Genomic DNA, 13619 nt, shown 5'->3' on the forward strand with positions numbered 1-13619 from the left:
TTTTTTTTTTTAATGAGAGCCTCTGGGAACTACAGTTTTGTCTTCTTTTAAAATTTATTTATTTATTTCTTATTTATGGCTGTGTTGGGTCTTCGTTTCTATGCGAGGGCTTTCTCTACTTGCGGCAAGTGGGGGCTACTCCTCATCGCGGAGCGCGGGCCTCTCACCATCGTGGCCTCTCTTGTTGCAGAGCACAGGCTCCAGACGCGCAGGCTCAGCAATTGTGGCTCACGGGCCCAGTTGCTCCGCGGCATATGGGATCCTCCCAGACCAGGGCTCGAACACGTGTCCCCTGCATTGGCAGGCAGACTCTCAACCACTGCGCCACCAGGGAAGCCCTCAAATATTTCTGATATGTTTGTGTCTCACAAATGCACTGTGTTTTTAATGGGATATGACAACTTTGGATTGATGCCACATTAACAACAATAAAAACATCACAAAACAGATATTCTATTTATTTTTATGACTTTATAAAAAGAAGTTTAATGGAAATATGTAGAAAAAAACCTACATAACTTTAGCTAGGAAAATAAAATCATTTGATATCCTAGTTTGTATACTGCTTCAGCTTTGGAGAAAAAAATCTCAAATATATAATGAGAAAGTCTCTTGTTTCATTTTTCATTTAATCACTCAAAAAAAAAAGATAAAATGTCTATTGGCTCTCAAGAAAAATCAAAAAAGATATACAAAAGAAAATAGCAGGGCTTCGCTGGTGGCACAGTGGTTGAGAGTCTGCCTGCCAATGCAGGGGACACGGGTTCGAGCCCTGGTCTGGGAAGATCGCACATGCCGCAGAGCAGCTGGGCCCGTGAGCCACAGTTAGTGATCCTGTGCGTCTGGAGCCTGTGCTCCGCAACAAGTGAGGCCGCGGTGGTGAGAGGCCCGCGCGCCGCGATGAAGAGTGGCCCCCGCTTGCCACAACTAGAGAAAGCCCACGCACAGAAACAAGGACCCAACACAGCCATAAATAAATAAAATAAATTTAAAAAAAAATAGCAAAGATCTTTTTAATTTGAGAGAAAGAAGTCTTCAAAATGAGAAAAATTTTAGTTGTAAAATGTATCAAGATTCACATATTGCAAATTTAAATGCTTTTCCGTATTCAAATTAGTGGTGTGAATTTTTTCCCATTACTCAAAAGAACTAGTTCAAATAAAGAAATTCCATTGCTGACAGAACATTTTAAAATTGACAAATTTTTAGTAAGATGGAAAATGTAATAGCTGAACCAATCTCTCAAACTTCTATTCAAATTCCATACTTTAAGGATATAAACAATTTAAAAAACAGTCTGGGGAGTATATTTGTGATCTGGGATGATTTTACTAATTCAGAATTTTTTTATCATAAAGAAAACAATGTTTTAGTTTTCTTGTAACAATAAGGCACATTTTTAAAAAATGTCTTTAAGATTCTTTCCACAAATTTATTCTACTATCTCATACAGCTTTCTCCATATCTATCTAATAATTTTCATAGTCAACTCATGTTAATTCTAAATTAGCATGTGTATTTCTAAGCTGTGTTCTCAAAGTAGTCTTGTGTAACATTAATAGTTCCTAACTTAAATTCCTAAATATCCTTAACCCCTCTGCATGGGCAAGTGAAGTGTACTGCAAATAGTCCTTGAATTTATTTGAGCATCATGCATGGTAACCTGTAGTTTGTTCAGTACTGTGGCCTTGTGTGTATGTGAACAATTACATTTTCAAATTAAGTAAATATTTTTGTAGTTAATAAAATATTTTGTTTATTGACTCTGTTGTACCTTTTGGTAATTTTATAGTTTCTCAATCAACAGATATTAAAAATACAACTACTATACTGTGGGGAGTCTATAGGAAAAAATGTTTATGGTAGAAAAGGCTCTTCCTATTCAAAAAGGTTAGGGACCTCTATCTTAGAGTATTTATTATATGTATGTATGCATATTTGACAACTAATTATACATCCAGTCACTTTCTGGCTTTTTCCTTGACTAGGTGAGCAAAAATATATAAGCAAAGAAAATGGTGAATAATATATAGATTTGATTATTAGCTTATAAAATGTACTATTGTAAATTGCTGTGTCTTAGATTATTTCAATACAGTTCATGAAGACTTTTTGTAACAATCTGGTTGAGGAGGAATTTAGAAAACTATTAGGTTTCCTGTTCTGTCTACTCTTATCAAACTTACTCCTTCTGAAAATGAAAGATTTTCTTCTAGATGAAAGCAATTTGTGCGCTAAATATATTCCCTAATGAAGATGAGTAAGGAAAGCACTTGTTGACAGGTCATAATGCCTTTTCTAATTTTGCTTACACAGGAACCCGTTGAAACTCAGAGTTGTAATTAAAAGGATTAGGTTATACTGGTCAAATGGAATTTATAGTGATAAAGTTATTAGAGATTTGACTCAATACTGATTTCAGTCCTTGAGGAAAATTATAACATTTTACTAAATCGGTTCTTTAAAAAGTACCATTTCTCCTGTGAAGAATCTTCATCTTCAGGCTGTTGTGGAAATACTATAGACTTTGCAGTCAAAGAAATCTGAGTTCAAATCCTCTCTACCATAAAACAAGTGGTCTTAGGCAAGATTAACTTCTCAAGACTTGATTCCTCCAATGAGTACACTAATGCCTAGGTTGTGAGGTTCTCATGAGTTAAATGGACTGACATATAGACATTGTCAGTGTGGTAGTATGTAAATAGAAGCTGTTTTTCTATAGCTGTTGTGTAATAATGGACATTTTTAATAACAATATTATGTGTAAACCACAGTTCATCATTTCTATTTATTTAAAATATTTATTTTTGAATAAACTGTCTTTTCACTTCTTTTACAGAGGTATAGCTGAATTTTCAACATAAACTAGGAATAATATTATTGATTTGCTAGGTGTACAAACCCTTGCAGACTTTCATCTGATAGTGTTGGAAGAAGAAAGATATGTTTCTAAGATACAAAATAATATAATACAATTTTTAGGATATATCTATACAACTGCCACCATGATAATTACTCATTAAATATTTGCACAAGAAAAGGAAGCAAATAACAGAAGGACTTCTTAGCGGTACATTATTAATAGGATCAGTGGTCTTCAATTTTTGGAAGTAGGGTTTAGCAGAAAAGTGGAAAAACTATTATACTGAATCATTTTATTCTTCTAATGTGGATGAAATGCATCAGGTTTTACTTCAAGTAATATGTGCAAGGCCACAATTGTATTATGCCCTATTTTGCTCAGAATAAAAAGCTGCTTTGTGCAAAAAGTAGCTCAACACTTCAAAGGAAAGGGCTGGTTTTATTAAACGCTGAAGTGGTTTATCCATGTCTGTTCTCTAATTCAATGACTATAAAATTAAATGCTGTCACTAGAGCAAATATTCCATCCTGTATTCTGAAGTTGAATCTCATACTATATTAACCATATAGGGACATTGTCTCTTAAATTTTTACCTTTTTTAGGAACATGAACATGCTTTAAAATATTTTGTTGTATGTTATATGAAACTCCTCACCACCCTTATTTAAAACCCCTTTATGACCCTTGGGTACTCTACTAAATAGTATGGGATGGCTTTACATTAAAAAAAAAAAAGTATTATGCAATGTAATGATTTTAGGTAGGAAGTGTTTATTATTCAACATGTAACTGGTAAAGTGGAATCTGTTACTTTTATTTATGTTAAAGATAGATTTTTTTTTTTTTTTAATGTCAGGATTTCAAGAAGGTTCTGCAGAAAAATGTTGTGGCTTATGTTAGTCTCCACAGTCCTGTAAGCGGTAACTCAAGTCTCTACTCTGTAGCTTCACCATCTCTTCAGCAACTGGTAGCTGAGGTAAGATGAACCACTTTTGAATAAAATGATTTTGCAAAACTGCCTTTTTCTCTATAATCTGGCATTTCTTGATATTTTCATTTTTTAAATTATGCATAAAACCATCCCTAAGTGTTTTTTTGGTTTTTGCATATATGTATTTATTTATTTATTTTTGGCTGCGTTGGGTGTTTGTTGCTGCGTGTGGGCTTTCTCTAGTTGCTGCGGGCTTTCTCTAGTTGCAGCAAGCAGGGGCTACTTTTCGTTGCTGCATGTGGGCTCCTCATTGTGGTGGCTTCTCTTTGTTGTGGATCGTGGGCTCTAGGCGCACGGACTTCAGTAGTTGTGGCCTGTGGGCTCAGTAGTTGTGGCTCGCAGACCCTAGAGTGCAGGCTCAGTAGTTGTGGCGCACGGGCTTAGTTATTCCTCGGCATGTGGGATCTTCCCGGACCAGGACTCGAACCCGTGTCCCCTGCATTGGCAGGTGGATTCTTAACCACTGCACACCAAGAAAGTTCCCCTAAGTGTTTTTAGGAATGATCTATTGCTGATTTTTTTATCATTGTCCCTTCAACCAATGTCCTATGTTCTGAAATTCTTTACTTTCTACTCTTTTATGGTTATAGTTGCAGGCATGAATTACACATCTATAGAGAATGTTTGTAAAAATGTAAATTTATTTCTTAAAAATTGAATTTAGTGTTTAAGTTCCCAATTCTGCCAATTTTGGCATGTTGTGGTAAATTTGGTTACTTTGGGATTTCTTCTCCTTCATTCATGTTTTGAGTAAATGTGGAACCTGTTCTGTCTTTTCAACTACACTGTAAGCCTCCTCATAGCAGGACCTGTGTCTAATTCCTAGAATATCGTGAGAAGTAAAGTCAAGATACTTGGAAAATATTGTTTGCAAAACATTTATGGAAAAGGAGAGCATGTTTTTTTCTACAAAGTTACAAAAAAAAAATCATGCCGTTTGTGATAATGTCTTGCTAGAGTTATCTATTTAGTTTTTAAATTTAGTTACTTCTCACCTGTTTCAAAGAAATTTTCAGAACATCTTTCCTATTTATTGGTAGAGTTCACACTTTTGTTTCTGCATTCTTTTTATGACTTTCACTAAAATGATATGTATTATATCTCGGAATGAAAGCAATCATGCCACTACTGCAGGGTGGTTTTCTCCCAACCCCAAGGGCTACTGGTGTATATTAGAAAATGACCTTTTAGATACCCACAGAGTGTCCAGTATCACAGACACTGAACTAGAAAAAGAGAGGAATAATGAATGGTGCTTTGGATTAGCCATAATTCTTGATTGAAATGTAATGCAAACTAACATTTTATGACTTTCATAACGTATTTTCTAGTTTAATAATTTTCACTGACATTTCCATATGTAGTATAATAAAGAAGACATTATGAAAGATGAAATAGATAAATCTGTACATTTAAGATCAGCCAAACCCCAGTGTGCATGCATGTAAATTATATCCAGAACTGTAAGTGAGTCTCTCCTTCTCTTTGTACTGCTTTGAAATCTCTGAGTTTCTTACATGTCTGGAAAAAATGTCAAAAGAGGAAAATCAGCTGCATTGTCTCCCTTGGGAAGTTAAGATATTCCTGAATAGGTTATCAGGAAGAAGGAAGTATGAGCTCAAGTATCCAGAAACTAGTGAGAGTTTAAAAATTATGTCTTTTCCTTCTTGTGTGTTATAATTTTCCTATTTGAGAATCTTGGAAGATATGTAATCATTGAAATTCATAGGTAAATAGAAGTAAACTATTAAGGAATATCAAATCTATAGAAATATCTACCTATAGAAATATTAAATCTAAAGAAACGTCTGCAAATATAATGCTATTTAAAATGCCTTTGTATATCTTTTAATAGAGGACTATAAAATATTTTACTATCTAAATCTAATAATCTGAGAATATGACATGGTTTCTCAATAATGGCAGATGCACCTCCTTATTTGTCGGTAGAGTAAACATTCTGTTCTAATTTGAGAATATTTATACTAACCAAAGAATGAACTGGAATCTGTACTGAAAGAAAATTTCTTTTGGTTGAAATTTTGTGTGTGTGTGTGTTTGTTCTACAGAACAATTTGGAAGGGTAGGATTATCACAAGTTCAATCAATCAATAACATAAACAATTTAAAATAGTGGGGATTACTTATCTGTATCTATATTAAATGTTATTAATACAGAACAAATATATATGATAATTTAAGGTATATTTGTATACAAAATTTTAATGTCACATTTTTTTCTTTAAGATATATAGGTGCCCTTAACAATATAAACGTTAAGAGAAGTGAAGGAAACAAACCCCCGCAATAATTCATATGATTTAGTTAAAAGAACTTAACAATAGTGACATTTAAAAGAAATATTTAAAATGTTTCTTTCAAAGAAAGAACTTAATTATAACATAAGGACATATGTAACTTACACAGACAAAAATATTTTATCAGTCTTTAGTGTCTTTATATTTCATCAGTTTATTTAGATTCTGTTACCATATATAAATGACATGTCCCATATAATCCAGTACAACGTCCCCCCATCAGCCCAATAAGCAAACAGAACAAATTCAGAATGATTCTACATGAAACAATATTTTCTATAAAGAAAGCATGCTGATTAAATTGTGGCTGACAAAAGGTGGTATGGAATTATTAATACTCTTGTATAGCAATGTGCAGATTCTAGAAGATCTTGATAAGTTCATGTAGTGGACTTAAATATGTCAGGCAGACTCTCTAAAGAATTAATGTACAGTACTGCATTTATTAAAAAAAACACAAAACTAGTCACATATAGACTATTTTAATGGATTATAAGCTTGATGAATACCAAAAATGTGAAAAGGTTGCCCTAAATCAAATACCAGCTTAAACTTCATTAATAATGTGTTATCCCAATCAAGGAAGATGGTAGTCTCACTGTACTTGGTCCCAGACACTTCGGTAAGAAATTATTTTTATTTAAGTAGACTTATTGGGTAAATTGAGGTATAATTTACATAAAATTCTCCCTTCTTGCTCGTATAGCTTGATGCTTTTGGGCAAATGTATGTATTTAATTAAACACCATCACAATCAAGCTATATAGCATTTCTATCACCCACAAAAGTCCCATCATTCAATCTCATCCCTTCACCTCCAGTTCCTGGCAAACATTGATCTGATTTTTGCCCTTACAGTTTTGTCTTTCAGAATATCATAAAAAATGGAATCATACAGTATGTAGCCATTTGTGTGTGGTTTCTTTTACTTAGCATAATGACTTTTAAGATTTACCCATGTTCTTGCATGTGTCAGTAGTCTACAGCATCTTCTAGACCACTAAGGAAACAGTCAGTAATAACTGGATGAGTGTACTATCTTTGGAGCTCTCCCTCTGGTTTGATAACTTTGGTTTTGAAATGAAGAGAAATTAAACTATTCACATAAGAAAATAAGCCATTTCCCTGAGATTAGTCCACTAAATTTGAACTAAATCATCCTGAGTGAAAAAGATGGAATCTTTTGAAGACTGAGAAATGTTTAATTAATCTAAATCCACTGCAGTGGATTATAGGTTTTCCTTGGGATTCATGAAAGCTCCACTTTCAAAAAACTTTCCTGAAGAACAGTGAAAAGTTGATGGTTACCAAAGATGGGTAATAGGAACATGAGAGTTCATTGTACTGCTTTCTCTTCTTTTGGGTTTATTTGGAAATTTTCATTATAACTTGAAAAAAAATTCTCAAAAATACTTAACTTTTATAAGTTACAACACTAATAAATTAGTTTGTTTTCTGAAAGTAGCAATAATCTACCAGTGACTTACACACTGAATGGTAATAAAGGGCAATAACAAAGGCTTTTATTTTTTTTATTTATTTTTTTAACATCTTTATTGGAGTATAATTGCTTTACAATGGTGTGTTAGTTTCTTCTGTATAAGAAAGTGAATCAGCTATACTTACACCTATATCCCCATATCCCCTCCCTCTTGCTTCTCCTTCCCACCCTCCCTACCCCACCCCTCTAGGCGGTCACAAAGCACTGAGCTGATCTTCCTGTGCTATGCGGCTGCATCCCACTAGCTATCTATTTTACATTTGGTAGTGTATATATGCCCATGCCACTCTCTCACTTCATCCCATCTTACCCTTCCCCCTCCCCATGTCCTCAAGTCCATTCTCTACATCTGCGTCTTTATTCCTGTCCTGCCCCTAGATTCTTCAGAACAATTTTTTTTTAGATTCCATATATGTGTGTTAGCATACAGTATTTGTTTTTCTCTTTCTGACTTATTTCACTCTGTATGACAGATTCTAGGTCCATCCACCTCACTACAAATAACTCAGTTTCGTTTCTTTTTATGGCTGAGTAATATTCCATTGTATATGTGTGCCACATCTGCTTTATCCATTCATCAGTCGATGGACACTTTGGTTGCTTCCATGTCCTGGCTATTGTAAATAGTGCTGCAATGAACATTGTGGTACATGACTCTTTTTGAGTTATGATTTTCTCTGGGTATATGCCCAGTAGTGGGATTGCTGGGTCGTATGGTAGTTCTGATTTTAGTGTTTTAAGGAACCTCCATACTGTTCTCCATAGTGGCTATATCAATTTACCTTCCCACTAACAGTGCAAGAGGGTTCCCTTTTCTCCACACCCTCTCCAGCATTTATTGTTTGTAGACTTTTTGATGATGGCCATTCTGACCAGTGTGAGGTGATACCTCGTTGTAGTTTTGATTTGCATTTCTCTAATGATTAGTGATGTTGAGCATCCTTTCATGTGTTTGATGGCAATCTGTGTATCTTCTTTGGAAAAATGTCTATTTAGGTCTTCTGCCCATTTTTGGATTGGGTTGTTTGTTTTTTTGATATTGAGCTGCATGAGCTGCTTCTAATTTTGGAGATTAATCCTTTGTCCGTTAATTCATTTGCAAATATATTCTCCCATTCTGAGGGTTGTCTTTTCATTTTGTTTATTGTTTCCTTGGCTGTGGAAAAGCTTTTAAGTTTCATTAGGTCCCACTGGTTTATTTTTGTTTTTATTTCCATTTCTCTAGGAGGAGGGTCAAAAAGGATCTTGCTGTGATTTATGTCATAGACTGTTCTGCCTATGTTTTACTCTAAGAGTTTGATAGTGTCTGGCCTTACATTTAGGTCTTTAATCCATTTTGAGTTCATTTTTGTGTATGGTGTTAGGAAGTGTTCTAATTTCATTCTTTTACATGTAGCTGTCCAGTTTTCCCAGCACCACTTATTGAAGAGGCTGTCTTTTCTCCATTGTATATTCTTGCCTCCTTTATGAAAGATAAGGTGACCAGAGGTGCGTGGGTTTATCTCTGGGCTTTCTATCCTGTTCCGTTGATCTATATTTCTGTTTTTGTGCCAGTAACATACTGTCTCGATTACTATAGCTTTGTAGTATAGTCTGAAGTCAGGGAGCCTGATTCCTCCACTTCCGTTTCTCTTTCTCAAGATGGCTTTGGCTATTTAGGGTCTTTTGTGTTTCCATACAAACTGTGAAATTTTTTGTTCTAGTTCTGTGAAAAATGTCATTGCTAGTTTGATGGGGATTGCATTGAATCTGTAGATTGCTTTGGGTAGTATAGTCATTTTCACAATGTTGATTCTTCCAATCCAAGGACATGGTATAGCTCTCCATATGTTTGTATCATCTTTAATTTCCTTTATCAGTGTTTTATAGTTTTGTGCATACAGGTCTTTTGTCTCCTTAGGTCGGTTTATTCCTACATATTTTATTCTTTTTGTTGCAATGGTAAATGTGAGTGTTTCCTTAATTTCTCTTTCAGATTTTTCATCATTAGTGTATAGGAATGCAAGAGATTTCTGTGCATTAATTTTGTATCCTGCTACTTTACCAAATTCATTGATTAGCTCTAGTAGCTTTCTGGTGGCATCTTTAGGATTCTCTATGTACAGTATCATGTCATCTGCAAACAGTGACAGTTTTACTTCTTCTTTTCCGATGTGGATTCTTTTTATTTCTTTTTCTTCTCTGACTGCTGTGGCTAACACTTCCAAAACTATGTTGAATAATAGTGGTGAGAGTGGGCAACTTTGTCTTCTTCCTAATCTTAGTGGAAATGGTTTCAGTTTTTCACCATTGAGAATGATGTTGGCTGTGAGTTTGTCATATATGGCCTTTATTAATTTGAGATAAGTTCCCTCTATGCCTACTTTTGGAGGGTTTTTATCATAAATCGGTGTTGAATTTTGATGACAGCTTTTTCTGCATCTATTGAGATGATCATATGGTTTTTCTCCTTCAATTTTGTAATATGGTTTTTCCATTGATTGATTTGCGTATATTGAAGAATCCTTGCATACCTAGGATAAACCCCACTTGATCATGGTGTATGATCCTTTTATTAGGCTGTTGGATTCTGTTTGCTAGAATTTTATTGAGGATTTTTACACCTATGTTCATCAGTGATACTGGCCTGTAGTTTTCTTTTTTTGTGACATCTTTGTCTGGTTTTGGTATCAGGGTGATGGTGGCCTCATAGAATGAGTTTGGGAGTGTTCCTCCCTCTGGTATATTTTGGAGCAGTTTGAGAAGGATAGGTGTTAGCTCTTCTCTAAATGTTTGATAGAATTCACTTGTGAAGCCATCTGCTTCTGGGCTTTTGTTTGTTGGACGATTTTTCATCACAGTCTCAATTTCAGTGCTTGTGATTGGTCTGTTTATATTTTCTATTTCTTCCTGGTTCAGTCTCAGAAGGTTGTGCTTTTCTAAGAATTTGTCCATTTCTTCCAGGTTGTCCATTTTATTGGCATAGAGTTGCTTGTAGTAATTGCTCATGATCTTTTGTATTTCTGCAGTGTCAGCTGTTACTTCTCCTTTTTCATTTCTAATTTTATTGATTTGAGTTTTTCCCTTTTTTCTTTTTTTTAAATTAATTAATTAATTAATTAATTTTTTTATGGCTGTGTTGGGTCTTTGTTTCCGTGCAAGGGCCTTCCCCAGTTGCGGCAAGTGGGGGCACTCCTCATCGCAGTGCGTGGGCCTCTCACCATCGCGGTCTCTCCTGTTGTGGAGCACAGGCTCCAGACGCACAAACTCAGTAATTGTGGCTCATGGGCCCAGCCGCTCCGCGGCATGTGGGATCTTCCCAGACCAGGGCTCGAACCCGTGTCCCCTGCATTGGCAGGCAGACTCTCAACCACTGCGCCACCAGGGAAGCCCCCCTTTTTTTCTTGATGAGTCTGGCTAATGGTATATAAATTTTGTTTATTTCTCAAAGAACCAGCTTTTAGTTTTATTGTTCTTTGCTATTGTTTCCTTCATTTCTTTTTCATTTATTTCTGATCTAATTTTTATGATTTCTTTCATTCTGCTAACTTTGGGGTTTTTTGGTTCTTTTTTCTCTAATTGCTTTAGGTGTAATGTTAAGTTGTTTATTTGAGATTTTTCTTGTTTCTTGAGGCAGGATTTTGTTGCTATAAACTTCCCTCTTAGAACTGTTTTGCTGCATACCATAGGATTTGGATCGTCGTGTTTTCATTGTCATTTGTTTCTAGGTATTTTTTGATTTCCCCTTTGATTTCTTCAGTGATCTCTTGGTTATTTAGTAGTGTATTGTTTAACCTCCATGTGTTTGTATTTTTTATAGTTTTTTTCCTGTAATTGATATCTAATCTCATAGTGTTGTGGTCAGAAAAATACTTGATACGATTTCAATTTTCTTAAATTTACCAAGGCTTGATTTGTGACCCAAGATATGATCTATCCTGGAGAATGTTCCATAAGCACTTGAGAAGAAAGTATATTCTGTTGTTGTTGGATGGAATGTCCTATAAATATCAATGAAGTCCATCTTGTTTAATGTGTCTTTTAAAGCTTGTGTTTCATTATTTATTTTAATTTTGGATGAACTGTCCATTGGTGAAAGTGGTGTGTTAAAGTCCCATACTATGATTGTTTTACTGTCGATTTCCCCTTTTATGGCTGTTAGCATTTGCCTTATGTACTGAGGTGCTCCTATGTTGGGTGCATAAATATTTTCAGTTGTTATATATTCTTCTTGGATTGATCCCTTGATCATTTTGTAGTGTCCTTCTTTGTCTCTTGTAATAGTCTTTATTTTAAAGTCTATTTTGCCTTATATGAGAATTGCTACTCCAGCTTTCTTTTGATTTGCATTCTCATGGAATATCTTTTTCCATCCTCTCATTTTCAGTCTGTATGTGTCCCTAGGTCTGAAGTGGGTCTCCTGTAGACAGCATATGTACCAGTGTTGTTTTTGTATCCATTCAGCCAGCCTGTGTCTTTTGGTGGGAGCATTTAATCCATTTGCACGTAAGATAATTATCGATATGTATGTTCCTATTACCTTTTTCTGAATTGTTTTGGGTTTGTTATTATAGGTCTTTTCCTTCCCTTGTGTTTCCTGCCTAGAGAAGTTCCTTTTGCATTTGTTATAAAGCTGATTTGGTGGTGCTGAATTCTCTTAGCTTTTGCTTGTCTGTAAAGCTTTTAATTTCTCTGTCGTATCTGAATGAGATTCTTGCTGGGTAGAGTAATCTTGGTTGTAGGATTTTCCCTTTCATCACTTTAAATATGTCCTGCCACTCCCTTCTGGCTTGCAGAGTTTCTGCTGAAAGATCAGCTGTTAACCTTATGGGGATTCACTTGTATGTTATTTGTTGCGTTTCCCTTGCTGCTTTTAATATTTTTTCTTTGTATTTAATTTTTGATAGTTTGATTAATATGTGTCCTTGCATGTTTCTCCTTGGATTTATTCTGTGGAACTCTCTGTGCTTCCTGGACTTGATTGACTATTTCCTTTCCCATATTAGGGAAGTTTTCAACTATAATCTCTTCAAATACTTTCTCAGTCCCTTTCTTTTTCTCTTTTTCTTCTGGGACCCCTATAATTCAAATGTTGGTGTGTTTAATATTATCCCAGAGGTCTCTGAGACTGTCCTGGATTCTTTTCAATTTTTTTCTTTAATCTGCTCTGTGGTAGTTATTTGCACTATTTTATCTTCCAGGTCACTTATCCATTCTTCTGCCTCAGTTATTCTGTTATTGATTCCTTCTAGAGGATTTTAATTTCATTTATTCTGTTGTTTATCATTGTTTATTTGCTCTTTAGTTCTTCTAGGTCCTTGTTAAATATTTCTTGTATTTTCTCCATTCTATTTCCGAGATTTTGGGTCATCTTTACTATCATTACTCTGAATTCGTTTTCAGGTAGACCACCTATTTCCTCTTCATTTGTTTGGTCTGGTGGGTTTTTACCTTGCTCCTTCATCTGCTGTGTATTCCTCTGTCTTCCCATTTTGCTTAACTTATTGTGTTTGGGGTCTCCTTTTCACAGGCTGTACGTCCGTAGTTCCTGTTGTTTTGGGTGTCTACCCCCAGTGGGTAAGTTTGGTTCAGTGGGTTGTGTAGACTTCCTGCTGGAGGGGACTGGTGCCTTTGTTCTGGTGGATGAGGCTGGATCTTGTCTTTCTGGTGGACAGGATCACATCCGGTGGTGTCTTTTGGGGTGTCTGTGAACTAAGAATGATTTTAGGCTGCCTCTCTGCTAATGGGTGGGGCTGTGTTCCTGTTTTGCTAGTTGTTTGGGATGGGGTGTCCAGCACTGGAGGTTACTGGTTGTTGAGTGGAACTGGGTCTTAGCTTTGAGCTGGAGTTCTCTGGGAGTGCTCTCACTGATTGATATCATAAGGGGCCAGGAGGTCTCTGGTGGACCAATATCCTGAACTTGGCTCTCCCACCTCAGAGGCTCAGGCCTGACACCCAGCCGGAGCA

The 13619-nt window shown here is 35.5% G+C and overlaps 1 protein-coding gene across 15 annotated transcripts in view; it reads left to right on the top strand.

Moving 5' to 3' along the window:
* Positions 1–13619, top strand: part of NAALADL2 (N-acetylated alpha-linked acidic dipeptidase like 2) — a 1511782-nt gene that overhangs the window by 1116849 nt on the left and 381314 nt on the right. For all 15 annotated transcript variants that reach the window (XM_068547430.1, XM_068547429.1, XM_068547431.1 and 12 more), the window contains one exon: positions 3720–3839. In XM_068547430.1, the coding sequence (XP_068403531.1) occupies positions 3720–3839 (120 nt within the window). The remainder of the gene's footprint in view (positions 1–3719; positions 3840–13619) is intronic.

The sequence above is a fragment of the Eschrichtius robustus genome, chromosome 6, assembly GCF_028021215.1.
Source record: "Eschrichtius robustus isolate mEscRob2 chromosome 6, mEscRob2.pri, whole genome shotgun sequence".
Lineage (NCBI taxonomy): Eukaryota > Metazoa > Chordata > Mammalia > Artiodactyla > Eschrichtiidae > Eschrichtius > Eschrichtius robustus.